Source organism: Urocampus carinirostris, chromosome 1 (genome assembly GCF_059441175.1).
Source record: "Urocampus carinirostris isolate Australia breed hairy pipefish chromosome 1, RoL_Ucar_1.0, whole genome shotgun sequence".
In the NCBI taxonomy this organism is placed as follows: Eukaryota; Metazoa; Chordata; class Actinopteri; order Syngnathiformes; family Syngnathidae; genus Urocampus; species Urocampus carinirostris.
This window is the reverse complement of record NC_142349.1, coordinates 72,064,889-72,081,531: the sequence shown is the minus strand read 5'-3', so window position 1 is coordinate 72,081,531 and position 16,643 is coordinate 72,064,889. Positions and strand designations below refer to the sequence as shown.

At 39.5% G+C, this 16,643-nt stretch overlaps 2 protein-coding genes across 2 annotated transcripts in view; one reads left to right on the top strand and one right to left on the bottom strand.

Annotated features, from left to right (window-relative positions):
• Positions 1-1,310: 1,310 nt before the first annotated feature.
• Positions 1,311-13,235, bottom strand: LOC148376741 (uncharacterized). The gene is made up of 7 exons (XM_088350246.1): positions 13,072-13,235; positions 9,584-9,669; positions 8,217-8,257; positions 8,090-8,144; positions 7,913-8,023; positions 5,955-6,058; positions 1,311-1,782 (listed from the first exon to the last, which is right to left on the bottom strand). Exons 2-7 carry the CDS (start codon positions 9,660-9,662, stop codon positions 1,486-1,488), a joined length of 687 nt encoding a protein of 228 aa, XP_088206372.1. The 5' UTR covers positions 9,663-9,669; positions 13,072-13,235; the 3' UTR covers positions 1,311-1,485.
• A 1,802-nt stretch (positions 13,236-15,037) lies between these two features.
• LOC148376739 (choline transporter-like protein 5-A) overlaps positions 15,038-16,643 on the top strand; it is a 38,488-nt gene continuing 36,882 nt past the window's right edge. The window contains exon 1 of the mRNA XM_088350259.1: positions 15,038-15,192. Coding sequence (XP_088206385.1) covers positions 15,105-15,192 — 88 coding nt within the window. The 5' untranslated portion in view covers positions 15,038-15,104. The remainder of the gene's footprint in view (positions 15,193-16,643) is intronic.

Here is a 16,643-nt window from a genome sequence, read left to right as displayed (position 1 = left end):
AGTGTCTCTCTTTTCCCAAAAATCAACAGTAATAAGGGTGTCCCAAACCAATATTGACATCGGACTTAGTACCTGTATTATCCAAATTATCTGATATTATGTCAGCTATTGCCATCAATTTATAAGCAATTCATTCCTTACATCCTTATTAAACTAGGTAGATCCCCAGGATACAACCTGAATTCATTTTTGAGGTGGGAATTACAAAGTGAAATTGCTGTATAAAGGTGATAGAAACCTATGCTAATTAGCTATTGCCTTAAAATAACAAAATTCTATTTTAAAAAATACTAGGTGTGCGTAATATACTTTTTAAAGACCAAATAATGAATATTCATGTAAAGGAAAAATGTAATTTGACCTATCTTGCATTGTGACTTGAGCTGGTAGAGTGGAGTTACCGGATGGATGCAGGTGTGGGACATGTGAAATGTTTTGTGGGTGTTTTATAATAAGGAAAATGACATAAAGAGCCACTGAAAAAAATGTAATCCCTATTGTAAAGTAAAACACGTCATAAGGTAGGTTGCTGTATGCCTACTCAATGCCCCCTAGAAAGAACCCATGTTAATAAGTAGTAAATGTTAATGCAAATGATTCTATTTTTCTTCCTAACCAAATTTGTTTTCTTATATTTTAATTTCAAGACTCAAACTACACAAAGGGAAACACAGAATTGGCCAATTCAAAATGACTGTCTCCAATTTAATACTTAAGATTAAACACTCTAAAAATCATGTGTAATTCCTGCTGTTATCAGGTTAAGTAATATTGAATGGGAAATGAAAATAATGCAATTCTTTATTCAAAAAATACTAGTTGTGTGTAATATAAGTTTAAAAGAGCAAACCACAAATATTCATGTAAAGGAAAAATGAAATTTGACCCATCCTGCGATGTGACCTGAGCTGGTACAGTGGAGTTACCGAATGGATGCAGGGTTGGGACATGTGAATTAAGTTTTTCGTGTCATATAGTAAAGAAAATGGCAAAGAGGCACCGACAAAATGTAATCCCCATTGTAAAGTAAAACACGTCATAAGGTGGGTTGCTGTATACCCCGTAAAAAGACCCCATGTTAAAAAATAGTAAATGTTAATGCAAATTATTCTATTTTTCTTCCTTGCAAAAAAACAACCAATTTTGTTTTCTTATATTTCAATTTCAAGACTCAAACTTCGGCCAATTCAAAACGACTGTGTCTCCAATTTAATATTTCGGAAGGAACACTCAAACAAAATCATAATTCCTGCTGATACCCGGTTAAGTAATATTGAATGGGAAGTGAAAATGGATGCATGGGGACAGTGTTGGAAATAAACGATGTCACCATTTATTTCAGCAAAAAGATTTCGGAAAGCAACATGGCTGACTTTTATTGGCACAGTGTTTGTAGAAATTCACACGAGCAAATAAGTTAACTCGAGCAAACGAGTTAACTCGAACTAAAAGTTGCAAGAAATTCCGTGTCGCCTCAAAGAGAACTCATCCTTTTTGAGTCTTTGTCTTCTTTTCCTTTGTTATCGCCTCGGATACCGCTTCCTGCTCGTCCGCCTTCGTTTTCTTCGGTTTCTTTTGTCGTTTCCGATTTCGTTCGGCCCTCCGAGTCGATAAAGTCCCTCCGCTCTGCTTCATGAGCTTTTCATCCGGGAGGGGTTTGTTTCTGAGACCGCCGGAGCGGAGGGCCGGCGATCCTTTCTTCGTCCGCTTTTCGTCGTCGTCCTCTTCGTCGCCGAAGTCCGGCAGCCATAGAAGTAAAACTTCCCACAGGCTGGTCTCGGTCTGGAAATAGAGTCCGGATTTAGGTTCTAAAAAGTGAAAAATCTCACTGTGACCTCCATGATGAGGGATTTAATCCCCCTATGTTCCTGCGTGGAAAATACGAGTCTACTAGTGATCCCAAGAGCCAAGAAGAAATCTGCAGCTTCAAGAGGGTTCTCCTTTCATGCCCTGCTGCTGTGGAATGCTAGGCTTAAAAACAAATTGTATTCTATAGCTTATGAATGACCTAAGTTTCATGTTGATGTCTGTATTTTTGTTGATGCCCTTGTATCATCCATTGCGGCCTGGTCATTTTGGAAGGGGGTTGACCTAATGTGTGGCCCCTTCTCAAAGTTTCTTCATTTTCCTCATGTTGAGGTGTTTGAGTTTTTCCTTGCCCTCATCTAGGTTGCAGATCAGGGGATGGTGTAATTGTAGTATGTAGTCTGTACAGAGACTCGTTGTGATTAAGGGCGTCACAAATAAACATGACTTGACTTAACTAGATAAGTGTATTTGTTACTTTTTGGAAGAAGCATCTCTTGATGGCATTTAGGCTACACTCTAGCAGTAGTTAGCTGATGTTGAGATTTCGAGTTTTTCCTTTCCCTCGTGTAGGTTTGAGATCAGGGGATGGTGTAATTGTAGTATGTAGTCTGTACAGCCCTTTGAGACTCTTTGTGATTAAGGGCATCACAAATAAACATGACTTGACTTAACTAGAAAAGTGTATTTGTTGTTTTTTTGGCATTTATGCTACACTCTAGTAGTTAGCTGATGTTGAGATTGAGTTTTTCCTTTCCCTCATGTAGATTTTAGATCAGGGGATGGTGTTATTGTAGTATGTAGTCTGTACACAGGGATCAGAATGGAGATTTTCATTTTCAGCTGAAATAGCCAGGGGCCGCAGGGTGGGGGGCTCAGGGGTGCCAAGCCCCCCTGAAGCCAACAGCATTTATCTTGTTTGCTATGTGAAAATTGCACTAGAATGAATTAAATCCAACAAAACAGAAACCATGTATTTTTTTCAGTTTTAAGATGTTTAAAACAATTGGGGGATTACAATGTTACAACCATTGTTGTTGTGTTTTGATGATGAAGATGGACCTTGTAGTTAGCTACTAATCAACAATATATATGAAAATATATACATTAATAACCATTCATCATTAATTTGAAAATAGAATGCACAAACTGAACATGCTTAAAGAAAATACATGTCATAAATTTTGTTTATCCTGTTCTAAATATTGTATAAACACAAAAGATAAAATCATTTCATAAATAAATAGATTTATAAATACCTCAGATTGGGATTTTCTGTCACACAGGGGAACCAGTGGTTGACTGCTGCTAGTATTTGAAGTGGAAGGATTTGGAACGGCCAATAATGTTGAACCGGTGGTGTTACTGTTAGTTTCACTGCCGATTTTAAATGCGGATCCGAGTGCATCATTTGATCGCCGGCAAGCTATTTTTGCTTTGTGCTTGTTCATTTTAGCATGATCGATCAGTGCCACACAACCTCGCGTACCATAATTGATCAGATCGACACAGTATAGACACTTTGCTTTCCCTGGAACATCACACTTTGCGACGAACTGGCTCAAAGTTTCTGTAACTTTCTCGATCTTTGCGCCGATTTTAACGTTTACTGTGACAGTCTTCTCCAGCCATGACCACTTCAATTTATTCTTGATTCCTTTATCAATCTCGGAGACAAAAGCCTCGTCTTCTTTTCTTAGTATTTTCATATTTACTTTTTCAAACACTCATTTCACCGTTTGAAAAGACCGGAAGGAGCGCCATGTTTGAGAAAGCCAATGCTCTGAACAAAAGCTCCGCTGATTGGTTATCAGCGAACCTATCGACCAATGGTAGGAGTCGATCTATTTGTTAGTTAGCTAAACCACGTTGTGTGTTATAGATCTAATGCGCTGCGCTTCTTTTTGCTGATTTTTCTCGCGATCTCTAACTGCTAACTTGGGGTGATGAAACAGTCACGTATCATACCTCACCCCCCCAAAATATTTTCTCATCGAATTTAGACGTTTTACGGGAATGACCTTTGGGGTTCAAAAACAGCGGAAATCCGCGGATCCGCGGAAAATTCTGATCCCTGTGTACAGCTCTTTGAGAGTCCTTGTGATTAAGGGCGTCACAAATAAACATGACTTAACTAGATAAGTGTATTTGTTTTTTTTTGTTTTTTTTTTAGAAGAAGCATCTCTTGATGGCATTTAGGTTACACTCTAGTAGTTAGCTGATGTTGAGGTTTTGAGTTTTTCCTTGCCCTCAAAAAATTATTTAAATGTGTAAATATTTAAGATAAATATACCGGCAATAACGATGAAACCATTTAAAACAATTCACTTCAAGCAGCTGCTCTTTAAATAACTTTCTCTAAAAGGAGATGCCCTCGAGTTTTGTATTTTTGTGTTTTAACAATAAAGAGCATTCATTCAACTACAATTCTGTGTTATGTACTTATTTGTAGATCTATAGTTGTTATTTTACAGTCGTATACTCTCAGTTGGTAATGATGTAATCTCGAGGTAAGTTTGACCCTTGGGGCCTTATATGAAGGTGAGATGCTTTTATGCGGATTTTTACTTTTTTTATGACGAAGTGCGATTGTGTAACTGCAAGACACTGCAGTTTTTTTTAAAGGATTTCTAGTTCCATGTTTCTGAGTGATGGAGCGTTTGGCCAACCATAATTGTCACAGTTTGGGTTTTAACGGCACTAGCCAATCAGAAGCAAGTTCTGAGGGCACTAGCCAATAGAGGCAAGGCAAAGTTTGTAAGCAGCACGCCACGTGAGCAGACAGCCACCCTAACAAAGCTCCCCTGAGGAGGGCGCTGTTTTCTTAAGGTTAAAGCATGTCAAAAAAAAAAATATTTACAAAAAGCAAAACTACCACAGAAAATGCACTTTTCCCCCAAAATTGTGTAGCCCTAGATCACCGTAACGTTTTAAGGGTCTTAAACCTTTTTAAAACAAAGCTATTTTTGGTTCCTGATTAGGGCACCCAGTGTGATATCATTTTCTAAAATAGCAACGTAGCTACATGGCTTGCTAAATAGCTAGAAAAAGTGGCTTGATAGTTATCTCGATAAGTAAATAGGTACAAAACTAAAAACATTCAAATCTAAAAAGCCAGATAGAAAGCTAAGAACAAAGCTAAATAGCTAGCTAAAAAGGTAATATTTTAGCTTGATGGCATGCAAAGAAATGTAAAAAGCTAGTTAGATGGCCTGCTAAATAGCTAAAAATGTAGGAAGAGAGCTAGCTACTAAGCTAAAAAAAGAAGCCAGATAGTTAGCCAAAAATTGCACACTTTCGCTCATATGATAAAACCCATAAATTAGAGTTGAGTTTGTTCTACTTCCTGTAAAACCAGTAAAAAGATGAATGAATAATTCCCATTCTTCTCTTGATTGCTTAAAAATAATGATCAATACTTGACTAGGTTATCTTTGACCATCCAAGCCCATGAACTGGAATTACAATAACGATTCATCTTGCTATTACTATGTTGTTGTTTTTTTTTGCTATTTTATTACCAGGTTAATTATTAAAATTAGGGTTTAACAGATTCAACTGTCACGGTTGCCATGGCGCCCAATTGGTCCCAGCCGTGTGGTGCCAGGTTCTGTCACGGTTGCCACGGCGCCCAATCGTCCCCGCTCATGGACACCGGCTGAAACGCGTTGACAGATTGCTCACTGGGAGTACTTAAACGCGGTCCTTTGAGCCGTTAGTTGTCTGCAAGACTCTTGTTGAACTCTGTGTGAAATGCCTAGTTCTGTGAATTTGCCTGTGTTTGATTCTGTTTTATTTTTGGCCTGATCTGTTTGATTTTGACAACTCTTTTGTTCGTATTTCAATCCACTTCCGCGACCATCGATCCCCGGATCAAGTGTGCCCGCATTCCTCCTCTCCCTATTAAACTGTGAGTACGTTACGCGATTGGGTTCTCCATTCCTGTTTCCTGTCCTGGTTCGTGACATCAACCAATAAAGAAAAATCACTGGTAAGCTATTTTCGAACAGATCTGCGAGTACCTCAACTGTCCTAAGGGGGTGCCCTACTTTGGAGACCCCTGCTGTGTAACATACCTTTATGCACTCGATGCTTCTTGAAAATATTACCAAGTATTAGCTTTAGCATTTAGGCTAATTCTCCGGTACCTGCGGCGCTTCGCCCCCATGTTGTAAATCTCTCCGATGTCCCTCCGCCAACTGGACCTCCTCGCTGTCGTCGTTCCCCTCCACTTTCTTACTGCGTAACGTCTCTGTCACACGGGAAAAACACGGTTACAAAGGAAAGCGATCCTGGAACGCTTTTACCATGGGAGTAACCAGCCTGTAACTCTATTTGGTGAGGGGTATTTGTATTCTGAGATTTCTTGCCGTTTTTTTCCATTTTTTTTCTCTTTTTTTAGCTGTTCATTTGCTATTTTTTGCACTTTTTCTGTCGTTTTATTTTTGTGCCTTTCAGTTATTTTTACATTTTTGGGGTTGGTCTCCGTGAGTTTGTGGGTCATGTTTTCGTCGTTATGGTCATTATCTGGTCTTTTTTTCAGCCCGTTTTTCAGGCCGTGTTTCAGGGAAATTATTTGGTTGTATTTTATTTTAAGGATTGGTTTTTGGTTGTTTCAGGGTTATTTTGGTGTTGATTTTTGGTCATTTGTCTAGTCATTTTTCCTGTAGAGGATAATTTCTCCCAATTTTTGGGGAATTAACTTTTTGGTGTCATTTTTCGTTTCGTCTTTGACCTGTTTTTCACTCATTTTTATTAGGGTTTTAATGGTTTTCCACTTGTTTTGGGGGTTATTGGGGTCATTCTTCAGTCGTTTTTGGTCATTTTTTTATCTTTGGTTGTTTTTGTGTCGTGAGTTGGTCCATCCATCCATCCATTATCTGCACCGCTTATCCTCAGTAGGGTCGCGGGGGTGCTGGAGCCCTTCCCAGCTATCTTCGGGCAGTGGGCAGGGGACACCCTGAACTGCTTGCCACACAGGGACAGACTATTCGCTTGCTTATTCCCACCTAGGGACAATTTGGACCGGTCAATTGACCTGACATGCATGTTTTTGGAATGTGGGAGGAAACCCACGCAACCTCAGGGAGAACATGCAAACTCCACACAGGAAGGTTCGATCTCATGACCTCAGAACTGTGCCGCACACACGCTAACCACTGCTCCGCCGTGTTGCCCTGTCATCTTTCAGTAATTGTTAATTCTTTTTAGGTTGGTTTCTGTGAGTCTCTGGGTCATTTTTTAGTCATTTTGGTCATTTTTCTGGTCTTCGTTTTGGTGTTGTTTTTTGGTTATTTGTCTAGTAATTTTTCTTCTTTTTTGGGGGGGAGTTGGGCAATTTTCCAATGTTTGGAGTATTTACCTTTTGTCATTCGTTTTTGACTTATTTTTGACCTGTTTTTCACTCGTTTCTCATTCAGATTTTACTGGTTTTCCACGAGTTTCTCTGGTTTTTGGGGTCATTCTTCAGTCGTTTTTGGTGTTTTTTATTTTATATTTTTGATCTTTGGTTGTTTTTGGGTCGGAATTTGGTCATTTTTGGTTATTGTAATAGTTTTTGGGGAGTCTGCATTCGCCTTTTTCTCGTCATTTTTCCAATTTTTGGGGGTAATTCTACAATTGTTTTCAGTTATTTGGGTTGTTTTTTGTCATTTTTGGTCGTCAGGGTTCTTTTTTTGGCGGGGGGGAGGTTTTTTGGGGCAATTTTCCAATGTTTGGGGTATTTACATTTTGTCATTCGTTTTTGACTTATTTTTGACCTGTTTTTCACTCGTTTCAGATTTTACTGGTTTTCCACGGGTTTCTCTGGTTTTTGGGGTCATTCTTCAGTCGTTTTTGGTGTTTTTTATTTTATGTTTTGTTTATCTTTGGTTGTTTTTGGGTCGGAATTTTGTCATTTTTGGTTATTGTAATAGTTTTTGGGGAGACTGTATTCGCCTTTTTCTAAGTCATTTTTCCTCAATTTTTCTACTTTTTTGGTGTCATTCTACAATTGTTTTCAGTTATTTGGGTGGTTTTTCTGTCATTTTCTGGTCGTTTTTCAGTTTTTTGTTGTCAGGGTTCTTTTTTCTCTGTTGTTTTTGGGTCAGGACATCAACACACTCACCCTGAAGTCTGTGGAAACCGGAAGTGAGCACCAGGATGGAAATGGCCACAAAAAGACAGCGGTTGAGGGTGACGTTCTCCCACGGGCTTTCTGGCAAGTTTTGTTCGGCTTCTAATTGAGGAAAAAAAATATGGTTTCTTTCGGGTGGAATTGAGAAACTAAAAATCATAAGCGCACCTTTCCCTAACATCTTGGCTTCCATTTTCGGAGGCTGCGGAACAGCAAAGGTTTCCTACGAGACAAACACAAAATGAGGTTCAAAATTGGAAAATATATGAAATATTTTTCATTTTCGATGACTTACCTGTACAAGTTTTCCGCTTGCGTACATGTCTGCGACCATGTCTGCAATGAATGGGACAATAGTAACATCAAAATGTCTCGTCTCCCCATCTCATTAGCTACACCGCTTAGCCTCAGTAGGGTCGCGGGGGTGCTGGAGCCCATCCCAGCAATCATCAGGCAGTGGGCAGGGGACACCCTGAACTGGTTGCCAGCTAATCGCAGGGCACACAGGGACAGACAACTCACTCGCTCAGTCACACCTAGGGACAATTTGGACCGGCCAATCCACCTGAAATGCATGTCTCTGGAATGTGGGAGGAAACCGGAGTGCCCGGAGGAAACCCACGCAAGCACGGGGAGAACATACAAACTCCGCACAGGAAGTCTGGAGCTGGAATTGAACCCACGCAGGAGGTTCCCAAGACATGAACTGTGCCGCTCATGCGCTAACCACTGCGCCGCCGTGCTGCCTACATAAAACATGAGTCCATCCAAAAAAATGTTTAAAAAGATTACAATTCATAAATCAAATATAAAATGAAATAAAACTGTCTCATTCTAATTAATTAATAAATCTAGTGAATTGATATCTTGAATTATTTGGTTTTAATATTTTCTTATGATTAATTAAGTTTGAGTAAAATGAGAAAATTAATTTAAAAGGAGGAACATTGTCATCTGCCATTGTTTTGTCAAGACCAGAACGGAGACAGGAGAGCCAAAACGGGGTCGGATATCAGACAGATCGGGGTCGATACTGGATAGGACGGGACTGAGAGGTAAGATATCAAAATAGGATTTCAAAAATAAACAGGACAAACAAGACGGGAAAGGAAACTGGAGAGAATAATAAACAGGACGAAAATAGACGGGAACGAAACTGGAAACCGATATTAAACAGGACAACAATAAACGGGAACAATATTGGAAACACCAACAGGAAAAGGGGCAGTCAGAACCCACGTCTTGCGGGGCAGAGGTTCGTTGACGGACTGACAAAGGAGAAGCACTGAGCTTAAAAAGACGCAAAGCCAATCTGTTTAATGACCTGCAGCTGGCGTCACACAGGCATGGCCAATTGGGCACAATGGCAACTGTGACAAAGGGGCTTGTTTTCAAAATTAAAGTCAAATCGAACCAACTAACCACCAAAATAGTAATTTCCTTCCTTTTTTGACTTAAATCTCTTTCAGGATTCACGTAGCGTCATTTTTCCAGAATAGAAATAGAAAAACGAATCACGCAGCAGCTATCTCCGACCCGGCCGCATTGTCACCGAGCTTTACTGCAGCGGGGATCGTCTTTCAAGAACTCGTACAGGTGTAAATATAGTCGCGCTCTGCAAATTTTTCAAGCGTGCAAACAAGGCAGGTTCTGCAGCACCACCTGGTGGTCGGATTTGTCGAACGGGCTTCTGTGGCGGGGGGCCCAACTCCTCTTCGAACGTCTCGTAACTTCCATCCATGTTGCTCCTTAAAACAAACAACCGAGATGATCAATTCTGGGAATGTTAAAGGGACAGTGTGTCACAATTAGCATCATCTGGTTTCCATATAGGACACAGGTGTCAAAGAGGCGGCCCGCGAGCCAAATCAGGCCCGCTAAGGGATTGAATCCGGCCCGCAAGACGACACTCAGAGAAGCGCAAGAGAAAAACAAGCTACAGGTTGAAATAGGTCAACTTGATGTTGCCAAAGCCAGGTGCCTCGAACAAAGACACTGTACTTGTATTCATTTCTCTCTCTTTCCCTCTCTCTCTTTTCCACCCCTTTTCTCCCATTCTGTCTCTTTCACTCTCTGTCTCTCTTTTTCTCTTCCTTTGTTGCTCCTTGTCTCTTTCTCTCTCTCTGTCTTTAAACTCTTTTGCTCTAACTTGCTTTTTTCCTTTCCTCTCTTTCTCTCTTCATACCCTTTGCGCTTTCTTTTCTCTTTACTCTCCTTCTGTCTTTCTATTTCTCTTTGGATTTCTTTCCTCCTCTCCCTTTCTTTTCCCCCTCTCTCATTACTTTTTATCTTTTGTTCCTCACGCTCTCTCCCCCTCCCTCTTTTTCAGCTACTCTTGCTAGCTGCTAATGCTAGCCACTCATGCTATTTGAGAACGATTTTTTTAACTATAATTTGTTTCTTAAAATTAGTAAAATTATCCATATTAGTACAATATCAACATCTTAAGAATGACCTTACTTTATTTTGAAATTATTTGAGAAAATAAAGTGAAACACAAATGAAAATACTTAAAATAACTCAAATTCCGGTTAATTAAAAAAAATAACTTAAATGGTAATTTTATATAACTTTAATAAATTATGAGTTGATGAATATTTTTTACATATTGTTATAATATTCAATTATTAATAATATATATTAATAATATAAATTATAAATGTATTTTTAAATACATGTCTTGCATTATTAGTTTTCCTAATAAAACAAATTATTAGTTTTATACTGTATACTATATATTTATTTTATCTATTAGAATAGAATAGAATAGAATATACCTTTTATTGTCATTGTTACAAAATGGGTTAACATATTGTGACAACGAAATTGGGCATGACACTCCAGTTTTACACATTCACAGTGAGGTATGAGCCAAGAAGATAAGGAGCAAATGTATACTATACATCTAAAATATTTTTATTAGATTTTAAAATAGAATTTTTATTTTACTAAAATAAGAAAAATAACAAGCCAATTAAAATTAGTATACCGAATGGAAAATATATTTCATGATTTTCTTTTTGCTACAAAAAAAACAACGTAATAAGCTATTTAAATCAGAAAAAAAGAATTCCATTTAACAAATTTAGAAAATCCTGGACGTATTTTTCTTCCTTTTCCTCAAAAAACAAGTTTAAAAATCTAATAAAGCATGAGAAAAAACCTAACGAACAAACCCTTTTTACAGGCTCAAGCATTTATTTGACAAATACTATAATGTAATGTAATGTTTTTTTTTTAATTTGTTTTTTTTACAAATAACTACTGTCAAATACTAAATAAATAATAAAATAAAATAAAAATAAATAAATAAATAATAAAAATAATAAATACTGTCAAAGTGGGGAGACTGTTTAGATCAGTGTTTTTCGACCCTTTTTGAACCAAGGTATACAAATTTTCCGAGGCCCACCGCCCGTCGAAAATGTTTGACAATAAAGTTATGACAAATATTTCGCTGTACTACTTCATAAGCAGATAATTAGTATATAAAAAGAAAATAATACGTAAAATAAAAAGAACGATGTGCTTTATTTATGTTTTTATTTTTCACAGTGCAATCTTAAACCGTTTTGTTAAGCAAATTAAGTTATTAAATGTACTGTGCTACCTCATGAGCAGATAATTAGTTTATAAAGATTATATAAAAATCTACTGCCACCTACTGATATGGATGACTATTACAGTTCTTCGTCCGAAGAGTGCAAAAATACTGAATAATGGCCTGATTTTTTGGGGAAAGATAAAAATGGGAAAATTCCAGCGGCACACTAGTGTGTCCCGGCACACTGGTTGAAAAACACTGGTTTCAACTATCAGTAATCCGCGTTATCGGGAGTGATTCCTGTACTAGTAAAGTTCTCTGGCAATAACCTAAGAATATTTTGGATAACCAACCCTGGTAGTCAATAAGCTGTAAAACAGCTCATATTTATAGAAAATATATCGTATTTATCCCTGCGACTGGCTGGCAACAGGTTCAGGGTCTCCCCTGCCCACTGCCCGAGGATGGCTGAGATGGGCTCCAGCACCCCCGTGACCCTACTGAGGATAAGCGGTGCACTAATACGACCCCAAAACTGTATGTAACATCCTACATGCCCACACTTCTTGTGTAAATATTGTGTCAAATATAACCTTTATCTTCGTTTTTTTTAATCCTCACTGTTAAATGTGAACCTGTAGTGCCACGTCAAATTACTACATTTTGTGCAGGCTTGGGGAGTAACGGAATACATGGAACGGCAAAAATGATGTCGGCAAGCTGTTTGGATTTCTTTTCATTTTGTTTCTGTCGCATTTGATGTTCGTTTTGCCGGAGATCAAAGCCAGGAGAGAAAGCTTACCACGTGTTGTGAGTCATCATTTTATTCATATTTAGTTTTTTTGTTTTTTTATTAGCATAGTTGGTATTGGAGTAATCCAAAAGTAATTGAAAGTAATCCAGTTAAAGTAACCCTACCCAACCCTGGTCGCATTTTGTGTTCGTTTTGCCGGAGATCAAAGCCAGGAGAGAAAGCTTACCACGTGTTGTGAGTCATCATTTTATTCATATTTAGTTTTTTTGTTTTTTTATTAGCATAGTTGGTATTGGAGTCATCCAAAAGTCATTGAAAGTAATCCAGTTAAAGTAACCCTACCCAACCCTGGTCGCATTTTGTGTTCGTTTTTGCCGGAGATCAAAAAGATCAAAGCCAGGAGAGAAAGCTTACCATGTTTTGTGAGTCATCATTTTATTCATATTTAGTTTTTGTTTTTTATTAGCATATTTGGTATTGGAGTAATCCAAAAGTCATTGAAAGTAATCCAGTTAAAGTAACCCTACCCAACCCTGGTTGTCACAATATGTTCAACCCATTTTGTAACAATGACAATAAAGGTATATTCTATTCTATTCTATAAGCAATTCAGATGATTGATAGATGGATAGATATTGTATCCTGAAATGTATTCAGATGTAAATAAAAGTAAAATTTCCCATTGAAAATGCCATGAGACTGTAATGACATTCCCCAACACCATGTTAATATCCTAGCGCCGCTATTAATAGCGATTGGGGGGGGGGGGGGGGGGGTTTAAATGAGAGCGATGGATGCAAAAAAACACAAAATAAACTAACCAATCCTAACCTGTAAAATTCAAGATCTCACCTTTGAAGAAGAGAGAAGAATGGATCTATCCGGCTCGACAATCGGGGGTTCCCAAATCCAAAAGTCGACCTCTTTGTGGTCCCTCCGCCGAGGCGGCAGCACGACGGTGAACAACTCTCATGGCCCCTAACAGCTGCAACGGAGGAGAAGAGGAGAAAAAAAAAAAAAAAGCCTGAGGGTCCGGTCCCAGGTCTCCACTCGGGCAGTGTCCAAAGAGGAGGACAGCAAACTTGTCTGACCAAGAAACAGACAAGTTTCCGTTTGGAATCAAACAAAAAAAGTTAGGAGATAGAGATAGAGAGCGAGGCAGGCAGACAGGTAGGTAGACAGAATGGTAGATAGACAGGTAAGTACATAGGTAGGTAGGTAGACAAATAGGTATACAGGCAGATAGGTAGATAGATAGAAAGGTAGGTAGGCTGGTAGGTAGGTAGACAAGTAGGTATACAGGCAGACAGGTGGACAGACAGAAAAGTAGATAGGTAGACAGATAGAAAGGTAGGTAGATTGACAGACGGGTAGGCAGTTAGGTTGACAAGTAGGTATACAGGCAGATAGGTAGACAGACAGCTAAGTAGATGGGTAGATAGGTAGATAGATTGAAAGGTAGGTAGATAGTTAGACAGACAGGCAGGCAGATAGGTTGGTAGACAAGTAGGTATACAGGCAGATAGGTAGATAGACAGGTAAGTAGATGGGTAGATAGATAGAAAGGTCGGTAGGATGGTAGGTAGGTAGACAAGTAGGTATAGAGGCAGACAGGTGGACAGACAGAAAAGTAGATAGTTAGATAGATAGAAAGGTAGGTAGATTGACAGACAGGTAGGCAGGTAGGTTGACAAGTAGGTATACAGGCCGATAGGTAGACAGACAGCTAAGTAGATGGATAGAAAGGTAGGTAGGCTGGTAGGTACGTAGACAAGTAGGTATACAGGCAGACAGGTGGACAGACAGAAAAGTAGATAGGTAGATAGATAGAAAGGTAGGTAGATTGACAGACAGGTAGGCAGGTAGGTTGACAAGTAGGTATACAGGCAGATAGGTAGACAGACAGGTAAGTAGATGGGTAGATAGATAGAAAGGTAGGTAGGATGGTAGGTATGTAGACAAGTAGGTATAGAGGCAGACAGGTGGACAGACAGATAAGTAGATAGGTAGACAGATAGAAAGGTAGGTAAATTGACAGACAGGTAGGCAGGTAGGTAGACAAGTAGGTATACAGGCAGATAGGTAGACAGACAAGTGAGTAGGTGGGTAAATAGGTAGGTAGTTAGATAGAAAGGTAGGTAGATAGATGGATAGACAGGCATGTAGGTAGGTATGTAGGTAGGTAGACAAGTTGGTATACAGGCAGATAGGTAGACAGACAGGTGGGTAGATAGGTACATAGATAAAAAGGTAGGTAGATAGATAGGCATGCAGGTAGGTATGTAGGTAGGTAGACAAGTTGGTATACAGGCAGATAGGTAGACAGACAGGTGAGTAGGTGGGTAGATAGGTAGGTAGTGAAAAGAGACACAGAGTGGGAGAAAGGGGTGAAAAAGAGGGAGAGAGAGAGAGCGAAAATACAAGTACAGTGTCTTTGTTGGAGGCACCTTTCTTTGGCAACATCAAGTTGACATATTTCAACCTGCAGCTTGTTTTTCTCTTGCGCTTCTCTGAGTGTTCTCTCGCGGGCCGGTTTCAATGCCTCAGCAGGCCTGATCTGGCCGCCTGTTTGACACCTGTGGCCTACTCGGTGAAAATCTTCATTGCACTCAATAAATGTAACTTGTATTCAATTGTTTAAAATCCTTTATAGTCAAATGCATAAAATCCTTCAACGGATAGGTGTGTGGATTGCTTGGATAGGTAGACGGATAGATGGATGGAGGGACAGACAGAAAGCAGGAACGAGGAAAAGAAAGAAGGAAGAAACTACTCAAATCTTGGACTTTTAAGTTGAGAGACAAAGGAGGTGGGGGGAAGAGAGTGAGTGACTAAGAGGATAAGGAGGCACCTGTTCCAGTCGATCCCACTCGCCTTCCCAATCGATGGCGCCTCAATGCGACGCCACCAGTAACTCGGCCGCCGTCCGGGCCACGGTTGTCAGTGGAGCGGCACACCCGCGAAACTTCTATGGTGAGTCACGGACTTCTTCTTCAGACTCTTTAGAATGAGAAATGTCTTTATCCTCTGCGATGATAACCTAGCTTGTTTACAAAGAAGATTAGTCGGGCCACTCCGGGATAATAGTGTCGCTTGTGAATGCGGAAACGGTGCAAAGACATTAGCAGCAATGTTTTTGTAAAATCTAAAAGTGAATAGATAAAATATGAGGGGCCACATGGTAGGAAAAAAATCTTGCGGGGCCAGACTAAGAAATTAAAGAGAAAGAGAGAAAAAAATAAAGAGGGGAAAGAAGAGAGGGAAATAGAGAGAGGGAGAATATTAAATGGACAAGAGAGAAAAAGAGGAGTGACAGAGAAGTAGAGAGAGCGCGAAAGAGAGGGAGAAAAAAAGAGGGAAAGAGAGAGAGAATGATAAAGGGAGAAGGGGAGAGAAGGAAAGAGAGAAAAAGAGGAGTGACAGAGAAGTAGAGAGGGCACAAAAGAGAAAGGGAGAAAAAAAAGAGAGAAAAAGAAAGAGACAGAGGCATAGAGAAAGAGAGACGGAGAAAAAGGAAGAGAGAAAGAGAAACGGCGAAAGAGAGCAAGGGAGACAGAGAGTGAGGGGGAGAAGGATAGAGAGAGAAAAGAGGAGTGACAGAGAAGTAGAGAGAGCACAAAAGAGAAAGGGGAAAAAAAGGAGAAAGAAAAAGATAGAGACAAAGAGGCATAGAATAAGAGAGAGACAGAGAAAAAGGAAGACGGAGAAAAAGAGCAAGGGAACAAGGGAGACAGAGAGTAAGGGGGAGAAGGACAGAGAAAAAGAAAACACAAAAGAGAACGCGAGAACCAAGGGGAGGGAAAGAAAGAGAGAAAAACAGACGGAAAAAGAGAGAGAGAGAGAGAGAGAGGGAGCAAGTGAGCGAAAGAAAAGGAGAGAGGGAGCAAGTGAGCGTGAGGAAAAGAGAGAGACAGAGAGAGAGAGAGAGACAGAGAGAAAGAACAAGGGAGACAGAGAAAGACAGAGAGAAAAAAAGAGAGAGAAAAGGGGAGTGAGAAGAGAGATGGAGAGAGCACAAAAGGAGGAAAAAAAGGAGCAAGAAAGAGAAAGAAAGAGTGATAAAAGAGTGAGCGAGAGAAAGAGTGAGCAAGAGAAGGGGATAAAAACAAAGACAGAAAAGAGAGAGAGCTCAGCTTTGTTTTTTAGCTTGCAGGGGAAAAAGCTATTCTAACTTCTTTTTAGGTTTAAACAATACAGTCAAGTACAACTCTTCCATGTTTTTCCCTTTGAACCTTTTTCAATTGTTGTTTTGGTGAATTTAATCCCACACCCGTGTTTATTATGTGAATATCTATCTAGCAATCTATCCATCTAGCGATCTAGCCAGCTAGCGATCTATCTATCTAGCGATCTAGCTAGCAAGCGATCCATCTATCTAGCGATCTAGCTAGCTAGCGATCTTTCTTTCTTTCTTTCTATCCATC